Source organism: Etheostoma cragini, chromosome 22 (genome assembly GCF_013103735.1).
Source record: "Etheostoma cragini isolate CJK2018 chromosome 22, CSU_Ecrag_1.0, whole genome shotgun sequence".
Taxonomy (NCBI): Eukaryota; Metazoa; Chordata; class Actinopteri; order Perciformes; family Percidae; genus Etheostoma; species Etheostoma cragini.
In genome coordinates this window covers 12,641,878-12,657,974 of record NC_048428.1, presented here as the reverse complement: position 1 = coordinate 12,657,974, position 16,097 = coordinate 12,641,878, and the positions used below count along the sequence as shown (strand labels likewise).

At 42.7% G+C, this 16,097-nt stretch overlaps 1 protein-coding gene and 1 long non-coding RNA gene across 7 annotated transcripts in view; one reads left to right on the top strand and one right to left on the bottom strand.

Moving 5' to 3' along the window:
• ncoa2 (nuclear receptor coactivator 2) overlaps window positions 1-16,097 on the bottom strand; it is a 57,583-nt gene that overhangs the window by 10,692 nt on the left and 30,794 nt on the right. For all 6 annotated transcript variants that reach the window (XM_034862729.1, XM_034862726.1, XM_034862727.1 and 3 more), the window contains 6 exons: window positions 13,541-13,718; window positions 11,860-12,048; window positions 9,963-10,064; window positions 8,465-8,605; window positions 7,787-7,934; window positions 6,010-7,369 (listed from right to left, as the gene is read on the bottom strand). In XM_034862729.1, coding sequence (XP_034718620.1) covers window positions 6,010-7,369; window positions 7,787-7,934; window positions 8,465-8,605; window positions 9,963-10,064; window positions 11,860-12,048; window positions 13,541-13,718 — 2,118 coding nt within the window. The remainder of the gene's footprint in view (window positions 1-6,009; window positions 7,370-7,786; window positions 7,935-8,464; window positions 8,606-9,962; window positions 10,065-11,859; window positions 12,049-13,540; window positions 13,719-16,097) is intronic.
• The window catches only part of LOC117938221, a 12,732-nt gene continuing 4,618 nt past the window's right edge, over window positions 7,984-16,097 (top strand). Inside the window, exons 1-2 of the long non-coding RNA XR_004655354.1 lie at window positions 7,984-8,086; window positions 8,250-8,254. This is a non-coding gene — a long non-coding RNA (uncharacterized LOC117938221). The remainder of the gene's footprint in view (window positions 8,087-8,249; window positions 8,255-16,097) is intronic.

Here is a 16,097-nt window from a genome sequence, read left to right as displayed (position 1 = left end):
ACACACAAACACAAACATACGTGTGAAAGGCATACACATTTACCAACAGCACACTTTGTCTGTAAACACTACAACACTTGCATGAGGAGTCGTTGTCTGGGAGATGGGAACAGCTGGCTTGGCCTTGTTTATAATACAGCAGTAACCCCGGGAAAAAAAGTGGACCACTTTCTATCAAATCTAGGCCACACTTCCCTTTGACATTAGTGTATCAGACACATACTACTCCTCGTTTACCGGCTGGTGTTTTCAAAACACACAACCCCTTTTTTAAAGTCCAAAATTTATTTGAACACTATTTTTTATCCCCATAAAAGAGAAAAACACGAAGGATATGGCTATTGAAGCAGCTTTCTACTGAGTAACATGGGAAAGCAGCATGCCGCGGCAGGAGTTTGGTTGGTGCTGAAGTTTGAACTAGGGCTGGGTGGTATGGAGAAAATCAAATATCTCAATATTTTTGACCAAGAACCTCAATATCTTGTAGGGTTGACTTGGTGCTTTCACAAAATATTTGCACAACAAGATTCAATACTAATTAATAATGTGATTATAATGACTAAGTGGGTAAACGCAAATAACAGAACAGCAGAACAGTCTAAAAAGTTCAGAAAATTACACCACTTTACTGTAATGCAGCCTTTAAAACAATATTACATCACAACATCAAAATCTAAGACGATATCCAGTCTTATATCACAATATTGATATAATATCAATATATTGCCCATTAGTTTGAACTGCTCTTTGCCCCTTACAGTAAACAGCTGGCCTGAGTCTGCCATACAGCCCAAAGCTTCATTCATACACAGCTGGGCTTTGGATTATCTGGCGCATTTTTGTTTAGTTTTTCACACAAGCATCTTGAAAGGCCATCCATCCATCCATCCATCTTCGACCGCTTATCCGGATCTTGAAAGGCCATGCTGGAATATGCCTTTACTTGGTGGACTATAGAATTGCTACGATAATGAAAGATAAATATCTTGGAAACAGCTCTTGGCTTTTTGTTTTACGACATGGGCGCTGCCTCCTCCTCTGTAGACCTATCGATTTTTCTCAAAATTATAGAAACACTACAAAGTGCAGTTCAATACAACACCTCAACAATCTACAGCCTAAAAAACACCAATCTGCAATTTCATTGAAAGTGTAACATTATTAACTTTAGTTAAAATCAATTGCAGCATAACCGAATTTAATTTAATTTTAGGACAGACAAACACCAACATATGTGATTATATTGCTTCTTAGAGAGGCCTGAGGGACTTTAGGTAAATAAGTTGCACTGGCTGTGACTGCCCACGAGAGTGCAGCACACTTGGAATCACTGACAGCTCCTGATCGTGACATACTGTACAGCAGAAAATCAGCACACCAACCACTGTTTCAATGCTGTAATTTACTGTTCTAGACAATGACATGTATCTGTTAATCATGTAAATGCTACTAAAGATTACAAGGCTGCCAAAAACGCCTGATATAATTATTATCTAAAGTGGCCATGGTGTTCAGACTGCATATGCTTCATTGTAAGATGTGGGAGAGTTTCAGAGAGTAGCAAAGCGAGGGGTGTGTGTGTGTGTGTGTGTGTGTGTGTATATATGTGTGTGTGTGTGTGCGGGTGGGTGGGGGTTAGCGGCAGTGGTGGGAGAGAGAGAAGCCCTAATGAGGTCAGGAATGATGTAATGCTCCTGTATGCTCTCAGTTTGCTCTTTTCCTCCTCCCACTTTCTTTCTCTCGTCTTCTCTAGTTGCTTATATCCTTAATGGGTCCTATTTCTATCAATCCCTGTTACTCTTCTCTTAATGCATGTCAGTGCATGCATGGCAATCCATGACTTTCTTTTCTGAATTACAGGCTGGTATACTGTATTTGGCCCAAACTGCAGGGATCTGTAAGGCCAAATGACCATTATCAAATATTTTGTCTTAAGTCATGTCCCAAAATTTGTAATGTTCTTGACCTTAGAACGGTACTCACAGTGGAAGAGCAGATACATGTTGTACAAGATGCTGTTTGTTTAAGGGTACGCGTGCATATTCAAAAACCCTGTGTGTTTCTGGCTTTAGACGTGATCTATTCATTTATGCCCACAAATTGTTAAGAATCCTTACCTAGTTGAAAAAACGAGTTTGACAAACCAAAACTTTAGTTGGTCACCTTTAATTGTGGTCACTTGCTAAATTTAAAGAATACAAATACAATACAAAAAGTACAATCATGTACTTTGAAAATGCCTTGTAGATTTAAGGCATGTTTCATACAAAAAGGGACTCACTCCACAAAGTTGTGTGCTAAGGAACTGACAAGGCCGATTTTCTCTCAGCATTCTCACAGAGTGGAGATGAGACTCTGATAAATGTGTATTCTTACAATTTGACTTGAATTCATCAACTTGAACCGATCACGGCTGTAATTGAGCAAGGTTTTAATCATGTCATGACCTTTTGCTCCAAATTTTACATAGAGTACATGCCCCAATGTCAATGTGGATCTCAGAGAAGCAGGAGCATTGTGCCTCTGTAACTTGTTCCATGCCATTTTATAGGAAAGGGAACTGAGAATCAGGGTGGGTAAAGCAAAACTGCCACTGTCAAGTAGGGCAAAAGGAAAAGCCATTTCACTCCAAAATCATGTTGGTCAAATACTATCTGTATTCTGAAAGAGCTGAAATGGCAATTTTTAAAGTCACAAGGATGACTGCAACATTATCTGCAATACTTATGTACTGCAACATTTGAAGTTAACTGCCATGTTGGGAGAGTATAATGTATAATTTGGAATCACTTATTTGTGTGGGCTATCTTGAGGGATTGAACTGAAAAATGTCCATGGATAAACAGAAGGTAAACGCAGCAAATCATTTTACGTATAACACAATGCAGGATTATGTTTTATTGCAGGACTGGTAATTAGAATTCCAAGAAATCTGGTATTTTAATAGTCCCATATTCACCACTACATCCAGCATAACATGCTGTAAAAGAAATGATGGGAGTAATTATTTTAATCACACTGAAATACTCCGTCCCTCGTCTTTTAGAGGACTTCTGGCTCAGTAGTTTATGAAAACTCTTGACATACTGTAAAAAAGGACCTACGTATGGTCTGATACAGTAGGTATGTTTGCCTGTGAGTGAGCACCAATAGAAAGGACATGTTTTGTCATGCAGTTTCTCATTTCATCTCTTAGCTGCAGTATTTGGGCCAGGAGAAACTATTGATTAAAACAGAAGATCATGATGTATTGGATGAGATAAATGTATTTATTTCTTTACCTGCTTACTCATATTCAGGGCTATTAATGAGCACTATCTATTGTGACCATCATCTGGCATACTTTTCATAAAAGAAATACACAATATTGAGCTGAGCTGCAGTGATTTCAAATGCCAAAAGCATTAAACAACTCATGATACCACAGTGAACAGATCCTATAATATTACTGATGACTGCTTAATTTTCCTGTTTTTGTTGATGTTATAAAGATAGGAATATACACTTAGTGTGGAGTCATAATACAGTGTACATTAAAGAGAAATAGAAACATGAACTAAACTAGTAACATGCATTAAACTGATGTGGAAACAGGTTTAGCTTCAGCAGCCTGTATGTTTACATGACAATGTGTGCAATAACCACAGAAGCACACACATGTAAAACACACAAATAATCCTGCCTCCCAATGGGACATAGGACAAAATGACCATACCCATAGTTCCTTCAGCCATTAGCTGAGCCACTACGGAGCTCTGCTCTGATTTCCCATTTAGCTCTGCTCCAGCCATCAATAATTCAGCCCTCAAACAATCATGAGGAGAGAGCGGGAAGGAGGGGGGTTGGTGGGGAGCCGCAAGAAAACGGTGGGTGAGGATGGTAGAGAGAAGGATGAGTGGACTTTTTAACTAGTACAGTCAGCTTTCACACATGGCCGAGCAGCAATTCACCAGTAAGAAACAGAGAACCACTCACACACATATGATGGCTCTAAGCACCATCACTGTCTGAAGCTCTGAGGGCTTTAATCCCCATCTAACTGACAAACCTAGATTCAATCCATTTCATTTGTACTGTCAACACAAGGCAGAAATCAACCAATTTAATATGACGTGTCATTTTGTACACTGGCCACTTCTAGAAAATAAAGCCTTCAGTATCAAGACATAAATGTTAAACCTCTATTTTTCTCAATTTCTATTTTCCTCTATTGTTTCTGGTACAGTGCTTGTTCTACCAACACACCACTCCCTCGCCCCTCTATCTCCATGGTAGCAGAGAGGACATGCAGGAGCATATGGCTCATCATTTTCACTCTGCCTGCCGAGGCTGGGCTCTCCTGGGGGTATCTACACCTCTCTCATCTCTCCTTCTTTGTTCAGTTCAACAGCATCTTTTATTATCCATCCAATCACCTTTTCCTCTTCTTCACATGTGTACCCAAGTGGCCGAGCACATACTGTGCATACACACAACTAGCATGCATAGCTAGCTGACATTCTGTACCACTGCCTCTTTGTCTGCGTGGGAAAACCACACAGTTTCTATAGTAATGTGCCACAAAGAAGGAAGAAGAAAATAAGAAAGCAATCCCTTTAAGACCAACACATTGGTGTTCGCATGCTTCTCCAAAGCAACAGGGTCATTTCTACAAAACATGTGACTTTTGTTTAATGTTATTGACACTGAAATGGTGTAAATGTCACCTAGACTACTGACTGGTCTAAGAAAAGGGAGGTTATGAGAAAAATACAGATAGCAAAGTGTACAAGAGCATTCATGTACTTTCATGTAATTCTATGGTTTATCAGCGATGTGTTCAATAGATCTATTTTGCTAGACTTGTGTCTTGGAATTACACACGTTTCCTGTACGAAAGGTTATGAGTCTCATAACAGGTTATGAGTTTTCTCTCCTGCTTTAGAGAATTAGCAAACTAAAACCTAAAATTTACCAGCAACACTCTCCTTGCTCACTCCCTTTTACTCTTTTCTCCTCTTCTCTCTTTCAGCGCCACGCCTGACCTGAGCTCTGTGCCAAACCTGAGGATTCTGGCCAAACTCAACCAGGATCAAATGGGTGGAGAACCACAGGGGTTGTATGAAGCTGGCAGATTGCTTCCCTCAGATTGGGCTGCCAACGCATAGGCAGTGAATGCACCAGATGTGTTTATACATGTGTATAAACAAAAAAACATGCATGGTGTTTTAAGTGTATATTATGAGACTGTAAATCTGAATGGGATTGTATGTATGCTACAAACGCTGTCTGTCTGTCTGTCTGTCTGTCTGTCCTCTAAACGGCCAGACCGTTTGCGTGTATAGCTGTAGCCTCCTGTGTGGACATGGGACTCGGAGGAGCCAACATCTGCTACCTAACCCAGATTAACGCTCAGACAGAGAGGGGAGGCAAGTGGAGCAGAACAGGGAAAAAAAGTTTTTGCAATGGGCTAAAGATGAGGTTATAAAATCCGTTTTATGGCAGCTCTAGTTCTTTCATCATTTAAAACATGGAAATTAAGCAGTAAAACTATTTTTCAAACAATAAAACACAAGTAGTTGCTTTTAGGGGTGGGAAAATTATTGCATGTATTGTGACTTTTTTTGCAACAATTTTCAAAATTGATTCTTTTCTCTAGAATTAGTTTTTTTTTGTTAACCAATGAGTCACCTAAATATTTTGTATACATGGCACCGCAACGGCGAGTAAATCATATCTGTTTCGCAGAAAACAGAAAATACATGGTATGTAATTCTTTACAGATAAAATAAATGTAAGGCTGACTGAAAACAATTTTTAGAAATGTCTCATGATATATTGTCTCTAAAAGTGTATTATTCAACTTTTCTTTTTGTTAAAAGGAAAAGAAAATAACAGTTCTCAATACTATCGAATCACAAGGAATTAAAATCATAATAGAAATCAAATTGGCAGCTATGTATTGTGAAAGAATAGAATTGGGACAAAATCATGTTGCCCCAGCCCTAGTAGCTTTTTGTAAAAACTGACCTGTTCAGCCCGGTCGTATCCTGTGTCTTGTTTCTCCGTCTTGACATTAGGGTGTTTGCCACCTTCAACCTTCACCTCCCCAGGCTCCAGCTTAGGGACCTTGTCCTTCAGTCCAGTGTCATCCTTATCCAGTAGGTAGCGTAGCAGGGCATTGTCCTTCTTTTTGGGGCTCAAGGGCTCCTGCTTAGGAGCTATGTCTGCACCAGAAGCTGTACTACCAGCACCCTGGGTTTGGTCTTGGCCCACCTCTTTGCCTGTGGCCTCTGCAGTGAGTTTGGCCAGGTCTACTGGAGACGTACTGTTCTGAAGCAGTTGGTGAAGGATCTTGTGTTTGTCCTTAAGGGATGTGGCATGGGTGTTTCCACCAGTGTGGCCACCTCGTACCCCAATCCCTGCCTGGTCCTTACCCTCACCTCCTGCGCCAGGGGACAGGGGCGTCTCCAGAGGTTCTGGCTTAGTGGTGAGCAGTTGCAGTAGCTTGGTCTGGCCCTTGTTGTCATGAAGACGATTGTGAGCATCGTGGCCATCAGGGTGCCCTTCCCTCTCTTCCTTGGGCTCAGCTAGGTTGCCCTCCGTCTGGCACTGGGTGTGCCCCTGACCCACCTCTGTGTGAAGTCCAAAGGAGTCTCCTGTAGCACTAGCAGTACCGCTGTTTCCTCCAAATTTTGACATCAGATGAGTGTTCACCCCTGACCCTGGTGTGACCCCAGCTGGGGAGCCTATCTTGTTGTCAGGAGAACCCAATGTGTGTGCATGAGGGGGCCCATGTCCGTGTCCTACACCGTGACACTCACTAAGGACCTGCAGAGCTGACAGAGAACTGCTAGTGTAGCTATTAGCATGGGTGCTCGTCGTGTTACTGCTACCTGCACCTCCAGGCCCTCCACCACACATCCCCACTGGGGAGGGTGAGTGCAGGCCTCCTGCAACACGAGGGCTGCCTGCCACCCCAGGACTTCCTCGGTGCCTGGGCGACAGCATAGAGTTCTGTTGAGGTGGATGAGGGCCACCGGCTGGACTGGGGCTGGCGCGAGAGGGGCTGTTCATTCTCCAGTTGGGGCCCTGCTGTGGCTGTTGCATGCCCCCAGTATGGTTGTGTGGTGGGGGGCAGCCAAAACGGTAGCCCTGCAAATGGCCCCCCATGGCTGCTGGTTCTCTAGGTCCAGCAGGGCCCGGAGAGGAAAAAGGTGTGCTGTTGCTGCTGATGGTAATGTCTTGGCCCTGAGGCCCTGAACCTGGCAAACTGCCTGGGGTCGGAGGAGTCATGGAGGGAGTGGAGGAGTTCATCGGTTTGGGAGCCATTCCTGTGGCCTGACTGCCAGGACCCATGTCCTGGCCCATTCCACATACTGTCTGCTCTCTAGAGGTTAAAAACAGACACACAGATAATACAGTTGATTAGTTCAGTTAGTTTTATTTACTACGAATTTTCTGTAGAATGTCAGAAATGGTAGAAAATGCCACTGCAAGGTCTTGGGGTTTATCCTGAGAAACTTCAACATTGTTTTTCTAAGGAAAAAAAGGACCTTTCTAATATTATTGAAACTAACTAAAACTATCTGCATATACCACAGGGGGCAGGTAGGAAAACATGTTATATTTGTCTTTTTGAATATTATTGAGACCCAGACCACTGGCAAGCACAAATCTACACATTCAATTCTATCCACACAGAATAAGAACATGAAGCCATTATGCCGCAGGGCATTAACAGGCTAAAACCGGCAACCAAGTTCATGCCACAGTTTTCTCGCTAGGTGTAGGAAGTGAGACATACCTCTGAAGAATGTGTAGGGACATGTAGAGCTGGGGTTCATTGGTGGCGGGCGAGCGGACCAGTTTACTCTTGGTGTGGGCTGAAACGATGGTTCCATCCGAGAGGGAGAAACGGTAGATGGGACTGAATGCCTGGCCATGGCGAAGCACTAAGGACACATATGCACTTATATCAGACAAGAGATCCGTGACCCTGAATCCTCACCGTCTTCCAGTCCCACCTCAAGACCCATCTCTTCACCTAAGCCTATCCATAGCCACAGGCCCCGCTCCCTTTTCATCTGTGTCTGAATCTTGTTTTGTTTTCTACACTGCCCTGGAAAGCAACTTTGGGTCCTTGAAAAGCGCTATACAAATTCAATGTATTATTATTAGATGAAAGAACAAAACATTTCTTACTTAGATGATTATCATTACATGATCATTACAAATAATTAACTTTCTCTGAGTTTTGTATTGTTAAGGTTCTGTGTTCAGTCTGTTTTTGTAACAGCAATGACAAGGTGATTGGATTGAGGGTCTCAAAACAGCAGCCCAGGATTAACCATTGGCTTTGATTAGAAGGGACACACGGTTTGACCAACGCCAAATCAACATTTTACACTAACGCAGTCTGACAACAGCAACATGAAAGACAAACAGAAGTAACTATCTATTTTTTTGCAGTAAGCGGCATTACCTTCCTGCTGATGTCTCTTGGCAAAAGACATCTCTCCGTCATTCTGTAGGTGGAACCTCTGGATGCAGCGCCTCACCAGATCCTCCCAGCCCGGCTTCATGGACGCCCGGAGCAGACTGGTATCCAGGGACGTTATCTTACCTAAACACAGAGGACCGGATTAGAGAGGCCTAAGTCAGAAGTGGATGTAAGTTTCTATTCAAAACAGCAACAGAGCTAATGGGGATTCAACGTCTCTCTCGAACAAACATGTGGAGCGTGGCTTGTTGACCCAACATATTCTCTTCACTTGACCACTCTGCTGCACAACAGCTGGTTTGATATTGATTGAATAAATACTGAGGATTTACTCTATTTACATTTTAATTATACCTTGTCAAGCTTTAGATTTTCTTTCTGTGCCCATAAGGCACTAAAATCAACTGGGGAGACAGTTGTGGCTACAGTAGATTAGATTAGGCAAACACAAGTACACATTCTGTCAGTACAAACTGTATGATTGACAAACAATTCATCTTTTAAGATCATTTTAAAGGGCACCAGGGCAGCTTAGGCTCAACTAACTTTATCAACAAATAGATTCATGCTACATGTGTAACACACACCTACTCACTCACTTACTTGTATCAGTCCCTCACTGGTTTGCAATTTATGTGGTGGAAGTGATGCATTTAAAAAGGGCTGACAAGCAGACTGCTGCTTGAATGACAGCCATAGGGAGTGACTAAAGACCTAACACACAAACATTCACAACAGTAGCCTTTTACAACACCAAGTCCAACAAGTCCCCCCCCAGAATAAATAACATGATAGACAAATCCTACTCTCAATTTTGAATAAGAAAATAATGATACTTATTGGATCCAGAATTGTGCAGCCTTAACAACCTGGCAAACAACTGCATACATGCACGCCTACAATTTTTTGGGTGGGAAACGGGAACTACAATAAATTACTATATGTCAACAAGTAACTGTGTGTGTGCGCGTTTGTGTGCTGTGTCTGTGTATGCCACACACAAAGGGTGCAAGCACATCAAAGACGGTGAGAACGAAGGTGACACAGACAACCGTCTGCATCCATGCGGCAGTGTTCAGACAGGTACTTTACCTCCCAGAGTGCAGACAGAGGTAGGAGCATGTTTAACTTATGCGTTTAATCCTAAGGGCCTTTGCCAAGGATGTAATAATCTTACACATAAAAATACGCCTAAACTGTATTGTGAGGTGATTTATGTGCTGGTGACATGTGATGAGGTGGTGCTGAGGATATGCCTGTGTAAAGGCACTATATCAACGCAAGGCAAAGCTTTATCTGAACAGCTAAAAATGCTTTACCAAATTGGTAGTATGAGAGTATGGGATCTAAAATCAATTAGCCTTTACTGAACAGTGTATTTTACATTTTCTTTCGTCTGCTGGAAAAAGAAATAAAGTTTGCTTTGGATATTCTTCACTATTTAGTTTGTATTTCTCGTCTGTGTGACTTGTTCATGTACCTTGCAAGTCCTGGCGCGTGGTGAAGCTTTCATGCGTGGAAAGCATTGGTCTTTCCTTCATGGGTACCCTACGAGCCACACAGATCAGGCATGACTGAAAGTCTAAAATTGAGAAGAAGCGGGATAGATGGAGAGAGAGATAGAGTGAACAGAGGAAATATTTGAAGAAAAGATGAGGTAGAGCAGGAAACAAAGAGGACAGGGCAGAAACAGAAAGGATAAAGGGGGATGGGAAAGGGGAGGAAATGACAGAAACAGAAACAGGGAAAGAAAATGAAATGCATGTTATTCCCAGGCAGCATAATTAATACAGTTATTAATGAGCATGGGGATCAAGGCTCCGCTCCTTTCATGAGGAGGAGCTGCTATCGCTGGCAAGGGAAATGATGAAGTGTGACCTTTGAAGGTGTGTGTGTATGAGTGCACGCATGCATGCGTGTACACGGCTGGTTTCACCTACAGTACCATTTCACATTGATGACACATCCCCTGGCCCAACATTAAAGATTGTTGTCGCTCAATTGTGACAGTTGCCTCTAACACACACAGCCAAGTCCAGGACTGGAGTGACCCCAAAAGGTCTGCCATCTAACTTTCTTGTGCCAGTAATAGCCACAATCCCACACATGTATCTGGCAAAGAAATGCATGCCAGAGCTGACACACATTCCTTATTTTGACTTGTAAACAGAGCCTGTTGGGTGGTCCGGCCCTAAGATCAGTGAAGCTCTCGCAATTCTCTTGCTTTTCCTCTCCTTCCTTTGGCTGGACGCACGCACGCACGCACGCACGCACGCACTCACGCACGCACGCACTCACGCACGCACGCTGGCCTAGGTCCTAGTCAGTCTACTTGCCAAAGTATGGCTGGCAAGCAGCTGGTGCACAAAGGAAGCCAGAGAGGCGAAAAGACAGGTTGAGACTTGGAGTTAAACATGTGCATTTTTACTTACTGCTTTAATTAACCACCAAGTTATAGGTTGCCAGTGGGAAGTTTTGGTTTCTCATCAAAGCCCCTGAGCAATTGGATTTTTAGCAATTACGATGTAGAATTTCGCAATTTTTCGAGAGCATTAGGTATTAATCCTTTATAACGTGCTGAAAGTTTTTGGATGAAGACAAGTCCCTTCTGATGGAAATTTACTCAAACTAGAGAATCTCAAGTTCCAGTCTAAAAGGCATTGAACCACTGGAAAAGACCAGTGACCTATCAGTGACTAAACACAGTGAGCAGAGCCCACATACAATTTGAATCATTTCCCCAATGACAGGCAAGCAGATGTTTATACCAGCGGCTATTGCATTTGCAACTTTTCTGCTCACATACAGAATATGCTCCAAAATGTGTTGATATGTTGAGAATTATTTGAAGGTTGACAAAAAGACCGGTTTACTAATGCGATACGGATTAAAACAGCTACATTCTTTTCTTGGAATCAAATGCCCAGGTTTGTGAAGGATGTACATGAATTATAGATAGGCTTTAATGACAGCCACCAGGCCTCTTGTCGCCCTTGTGTCACACACAACTTTTCATGGATGTAAGTTGAGTGTCACCAGAACGGCTCCTTACCAGTCACCAGAGAAGTTTTTCCCATTTACTAAATTCTTTAAGATTTTGTATTTTTTTCCCCCAGTTAACCCTTACTACCTTTAATGACTGCTGAGAGTTTTGGCAGTTGTTTCACAAATAACAGACTTGAATATTTCAAGTCATATTAATTTGCAAGCTCTAAGAGCCTAATCCAACCCAACATTTCTCAATTCAATTTTCTTAACAAAGTGTTTACAGTTTCTCTAGATTTTATCATTAAGATATAAATGAGTCAAAATCTGTAATAGTACTATACATATATACACCCTCTTTTCCCACACCATCTCCCCCTCTTCTTTCATACCGTCTCCTTCCTCCTTGATGGACTTAGGCTCTGAAACGGCGAAACACTGCATGGTCTCATATTTCTGCTGCTGAGGCTCATGCTCGTGCGCTTCATCCTGGTTGTCACTGTGGGGATTGACCAGCATCCGACAGTTGAATGTGTGACTGTTCCTCCTTGGACCCTCGCTGGACCATGGGACACCATTCACTGCAGGAGAGCAAAAAGGGGCAAGGGAGATTTACAATTTGGCCTCCTGAGGATTTTATTTGATGAATTTAACTGCAACCAAAAGTGAACAACATAACAGAGAGCTGCAACGAGTGAGCCAAGAGAGGCTACCACACTGCAAGTGAAGAAATAATGAGAGCAAGACAGAGAGAATGAAGGCACAAAAAGTGTAAAAAGAAGAGAGCAGTTGGTGGGTAGAGAGATCAGTCATTATGAGCAATTGGAACCCTGAGCCCTGTGCCATCTATCCACAGCCAGGCCTCCATATGCATGTCCTCTAAAACATCACTGCCAATCTCTCTTACATGGGCGCAAGCAAACACACATGTACACACATGCAAGCAGAAGCACACTTACGTACATACGCACAAAAGAAAAAAGAAGTCACGCGCACAACTCATTTAACTCTAGCAAACTCCCATCACACTCCATCTGGTTTGTGATCTCATTCCGCGCATTGATAATCTCCCAGTATCTGGGACACAGCCCGCTGATCGTTTCCAGGGTACTCCGCTCTGTGCTGCTCTCCCACCCAGATGGTTGGGCACTCAGACCTCAATCCGAAGCACCAGGAGACAAGAGGAGAGGAAGGGGAGAAGGGACTTAGGAAGAGCTGCTGGTAGGGTGCACTGACATACTTTACAATCACTGCTTCTGCAGTGGAGATGAAGAGTTTGGATTTTGAAGAGGAATGGTAGGTATGAAAGAAAAGGAAGGAGACAGGGGAAAAGAAGAGGGCAAAATCTCTGTCTTACTAAAATAAATGGCCTGTTTTCATGAGATGAGCAATGCCAGCATAAAGACAATGCATCTTGGGGAGGCTAAGAAATAGAAATAGGAGACCATGAAAATGGGAAGTTGGTGAGGGTGAGAATAACACACAAAGTGAAGAGAAAGGGAATGAAAGGTCACGAGATGAGAATATAGGAAGGGAGGGATGCTGCTGACAGGGGAGAGAAGCCGAAAAAGGAAGTTAATTAGTAGAAAAAGGAGGGAGAAAGAAGAGAAGAGTGAGAGCAAATGTCTGGGCCGAGCATCAGCAAAATAAAAAGAAATTAAGAACCTATAGGCAATATACACGGTGCCAACCCTGTAAATAGACGTTAAGCAACTCTTTGTATTATCCAGATTTCCCACATCCTCTTAGCAGTTTTTCCGTAAATATTTTAATTAAACTGACATCACAATGGAACAGCCACCCACAACTGTCTGAACAACGAGAAGAAGAAAGTTGAGGGTGTTACGAGAAAGAGGAAACACATACATATAAAAAGCAAGCGATGAGCCCAGGGAGTGAAGGACGGCCTGCTAAGGCAGAGGTGGGAGTGAGGCAATATACAGGACATACACATGGATTTGGCAAAGTGGAGAGTAAGACGTAAAACACAAATGTGACCGCAAGACACAAACAAACTCGAAAAAGCCAAACACCAAAGCAAATGCCGGCAGGGAAAATAAGCTTGAGACTAACCGAGGGATTTGGGCAGCAGGTTCTTGATGAATTCAGCATGATCCCCGACATGCAGCACGCTGTAGACACTAGTGTTCATCAGCTCCTCTTGGTTGTAGCGCAGGTACTGGGTCACATTTTCAGACACAAACACAATGTTACCCTCCATGTTCACCACAAAGAAGAAGCCGTCCAGTGCCTGGGGGAGTGAAAGAGAGAAAAGTAAGAGATAAGCACAGAACCGGCAAGTTTGTTTAATGAATGATTAACATCAAAACAGAACAAATCTCTGACAGGGAAATGAAAGCAAAAGCAGTAAAGTGCATCAATGACTGACCACATACATTTTCCACTAATCTTGCCTGATAAATAGCTGCTATAACAATGCAGCTGAGATTATTAAAAGCACAATCCTACCATGTTATGTTCTTTCCCTCTTTATTATTGGGATAATTTTACCATTCTAGTTTGAAACTCCTAAATCCAGCTCCACAAGCTAAATATGGCTCATGAACAGGATTTCCGGACTTCATAAATTCCAATTATAAATGCAAAGGAGAGTATAGGTTGTGCAGACGGTGTGCCCCCGTGTAACTGCTATGGTCTGTGGTAAAAAAAGAGGAAGCATATTTTAAAAATGCAAGTAATACTTTTGATAATTCTTCAGCCTCCTTATTGTTAGCTTATTTTCTTTAGTTATGTGCCACGTCTGCCTGTTGCATCAGCTGACACGTACTTACAATATTGACATTTTGGTATGTCTTATCAAGTTGTGTACATATGCAGCACATCTACATTGTGTCTAAAAAGAAGCCATTAGTAAACTGTGTTGTGAGTACATCATCTCTCCTGCAGATGCTCAACATCAGTTTGGCTGATAGAAAACAGGATAAAATATGTGCCTGCAGAGATTGGAGGATGTGAATGGGGAGGAGTTAATTGAAATAATACAGCCCCAGGTCAGCCATTACACACACGATGGTGTCAATTAGGCCATCAAATCACCAAGAGCCCTAAAAGGAAATCCTGGTAGTTGTAAAGCTGTAAAATGTAGTGTCAAGAGAAGAGACAAGGGATTCCTGCCAAGGTGTCTGTGCCTCACCTCTGCTTAATCAACACACGCAAGCACGTACGCACTATTAACGCATTAAACTGTCAATGAACCAAATACGTTTTTATTTTTATATAATAATGCATACTGACAGCTGCATATTGTCATTGTTTCACCCTTCCCGATACAGCACCCTGTGTGCACCTATAATCAACAGCCTGTTGTTGCAACTACGCTGCATAACATACCTGCAATCAACCACTAGGCTTAATTTAGGGTGTAGCAAAGTCATACATCCCAGGTTACCCATGATCACATTGGAACAGAAGTTTTCCCTTGCCTGCATTAACACAGCACGAGCTGAAAATAGACTTAAGGAGATCTCATCTATCACTGCGTGAAGCAGAGCAGTTCCAAAATGCAACATGGCTGTGGAAGTCCACCCTGTGTAAAGAAAGGCCATGTACTGGACAATTAGGACAAACAGAAACAGAGCAAACAATCTCTGGTGCCAACTCGTGCCTTCTTCCAGACACTCTTGAATAACGCTGTTAGGCAATACTTTCAGTTATATTGGCCTAATTCACTGTAGAAGTGACTTAAGTCAATGCAAATAAATACACTGTATATAAATACACTGAGGCACCACACTCTCCATGACCCATTTTGCACCTAGACTATTATTTTGATATACAACTCTGTATTGCTTAACTTCCCACAGCAACGTACAGTAGATAGTGAATTGTTATAGTGTAGGGAATGTGGTCTGGTCAACTACCCTCTCCCCTCTGGGTGTTAGTGTAATGATACTATGATATTAGGATATTGGTGCAAACAGGGTATCTCTTCATATAAATGCTTGCTCAACATGCCGCAGCTTCAGCATGGCAAGGCATTACTGTCTCACTAAAACAATTCAAACAGGTCTCTTGTAGGGCTCGGCATTGAACTTAAATACTTTTAATACCACTGGTATCATATTGGCACTAGTATTGAAACATATAAAACACAACACAATAGCAATCATACGGAGACATCTACCAGGAATGCAAACTACATACCACAGTAGTTGCATGACAGAACGAGACTTGCCGCTAGAGGGTTAAAACAACAGCCCATTAATGTTTTTTCATGGCCCTCGCCTTCATCGTGCGCCTGCATGAGTGTGGGCAGCAGAGCGCCTTTGGGAAGGGTCACGGGACGCGTGGGTGCGTTTCCTGCCTAAAGGCATTCTCTTCAGGGCATCCGGTAATGAGCCCGGGTTGTTGAACGGGGACATGGCTGGAGCAGAGCTGGTGTGAATGGCCGATCGCCGTGTTTTGGGGCTGCTGACAAATGGGAAAGCATGCAGGCTGCACTGGGCTATATTTAGCCGTGAGTTAGTATTCAGTCGATTCAGTGACGCTGGACCAGGAGAGCTATAAATATTCCATGACAGGACAGATCTAGAGGCAAATGAAGAGAAGATGGGAAGGGGGAGAGAGAAAAGAGAACTGAACAAGTAAGGGAGGGAGGGAGGGAGGGAGG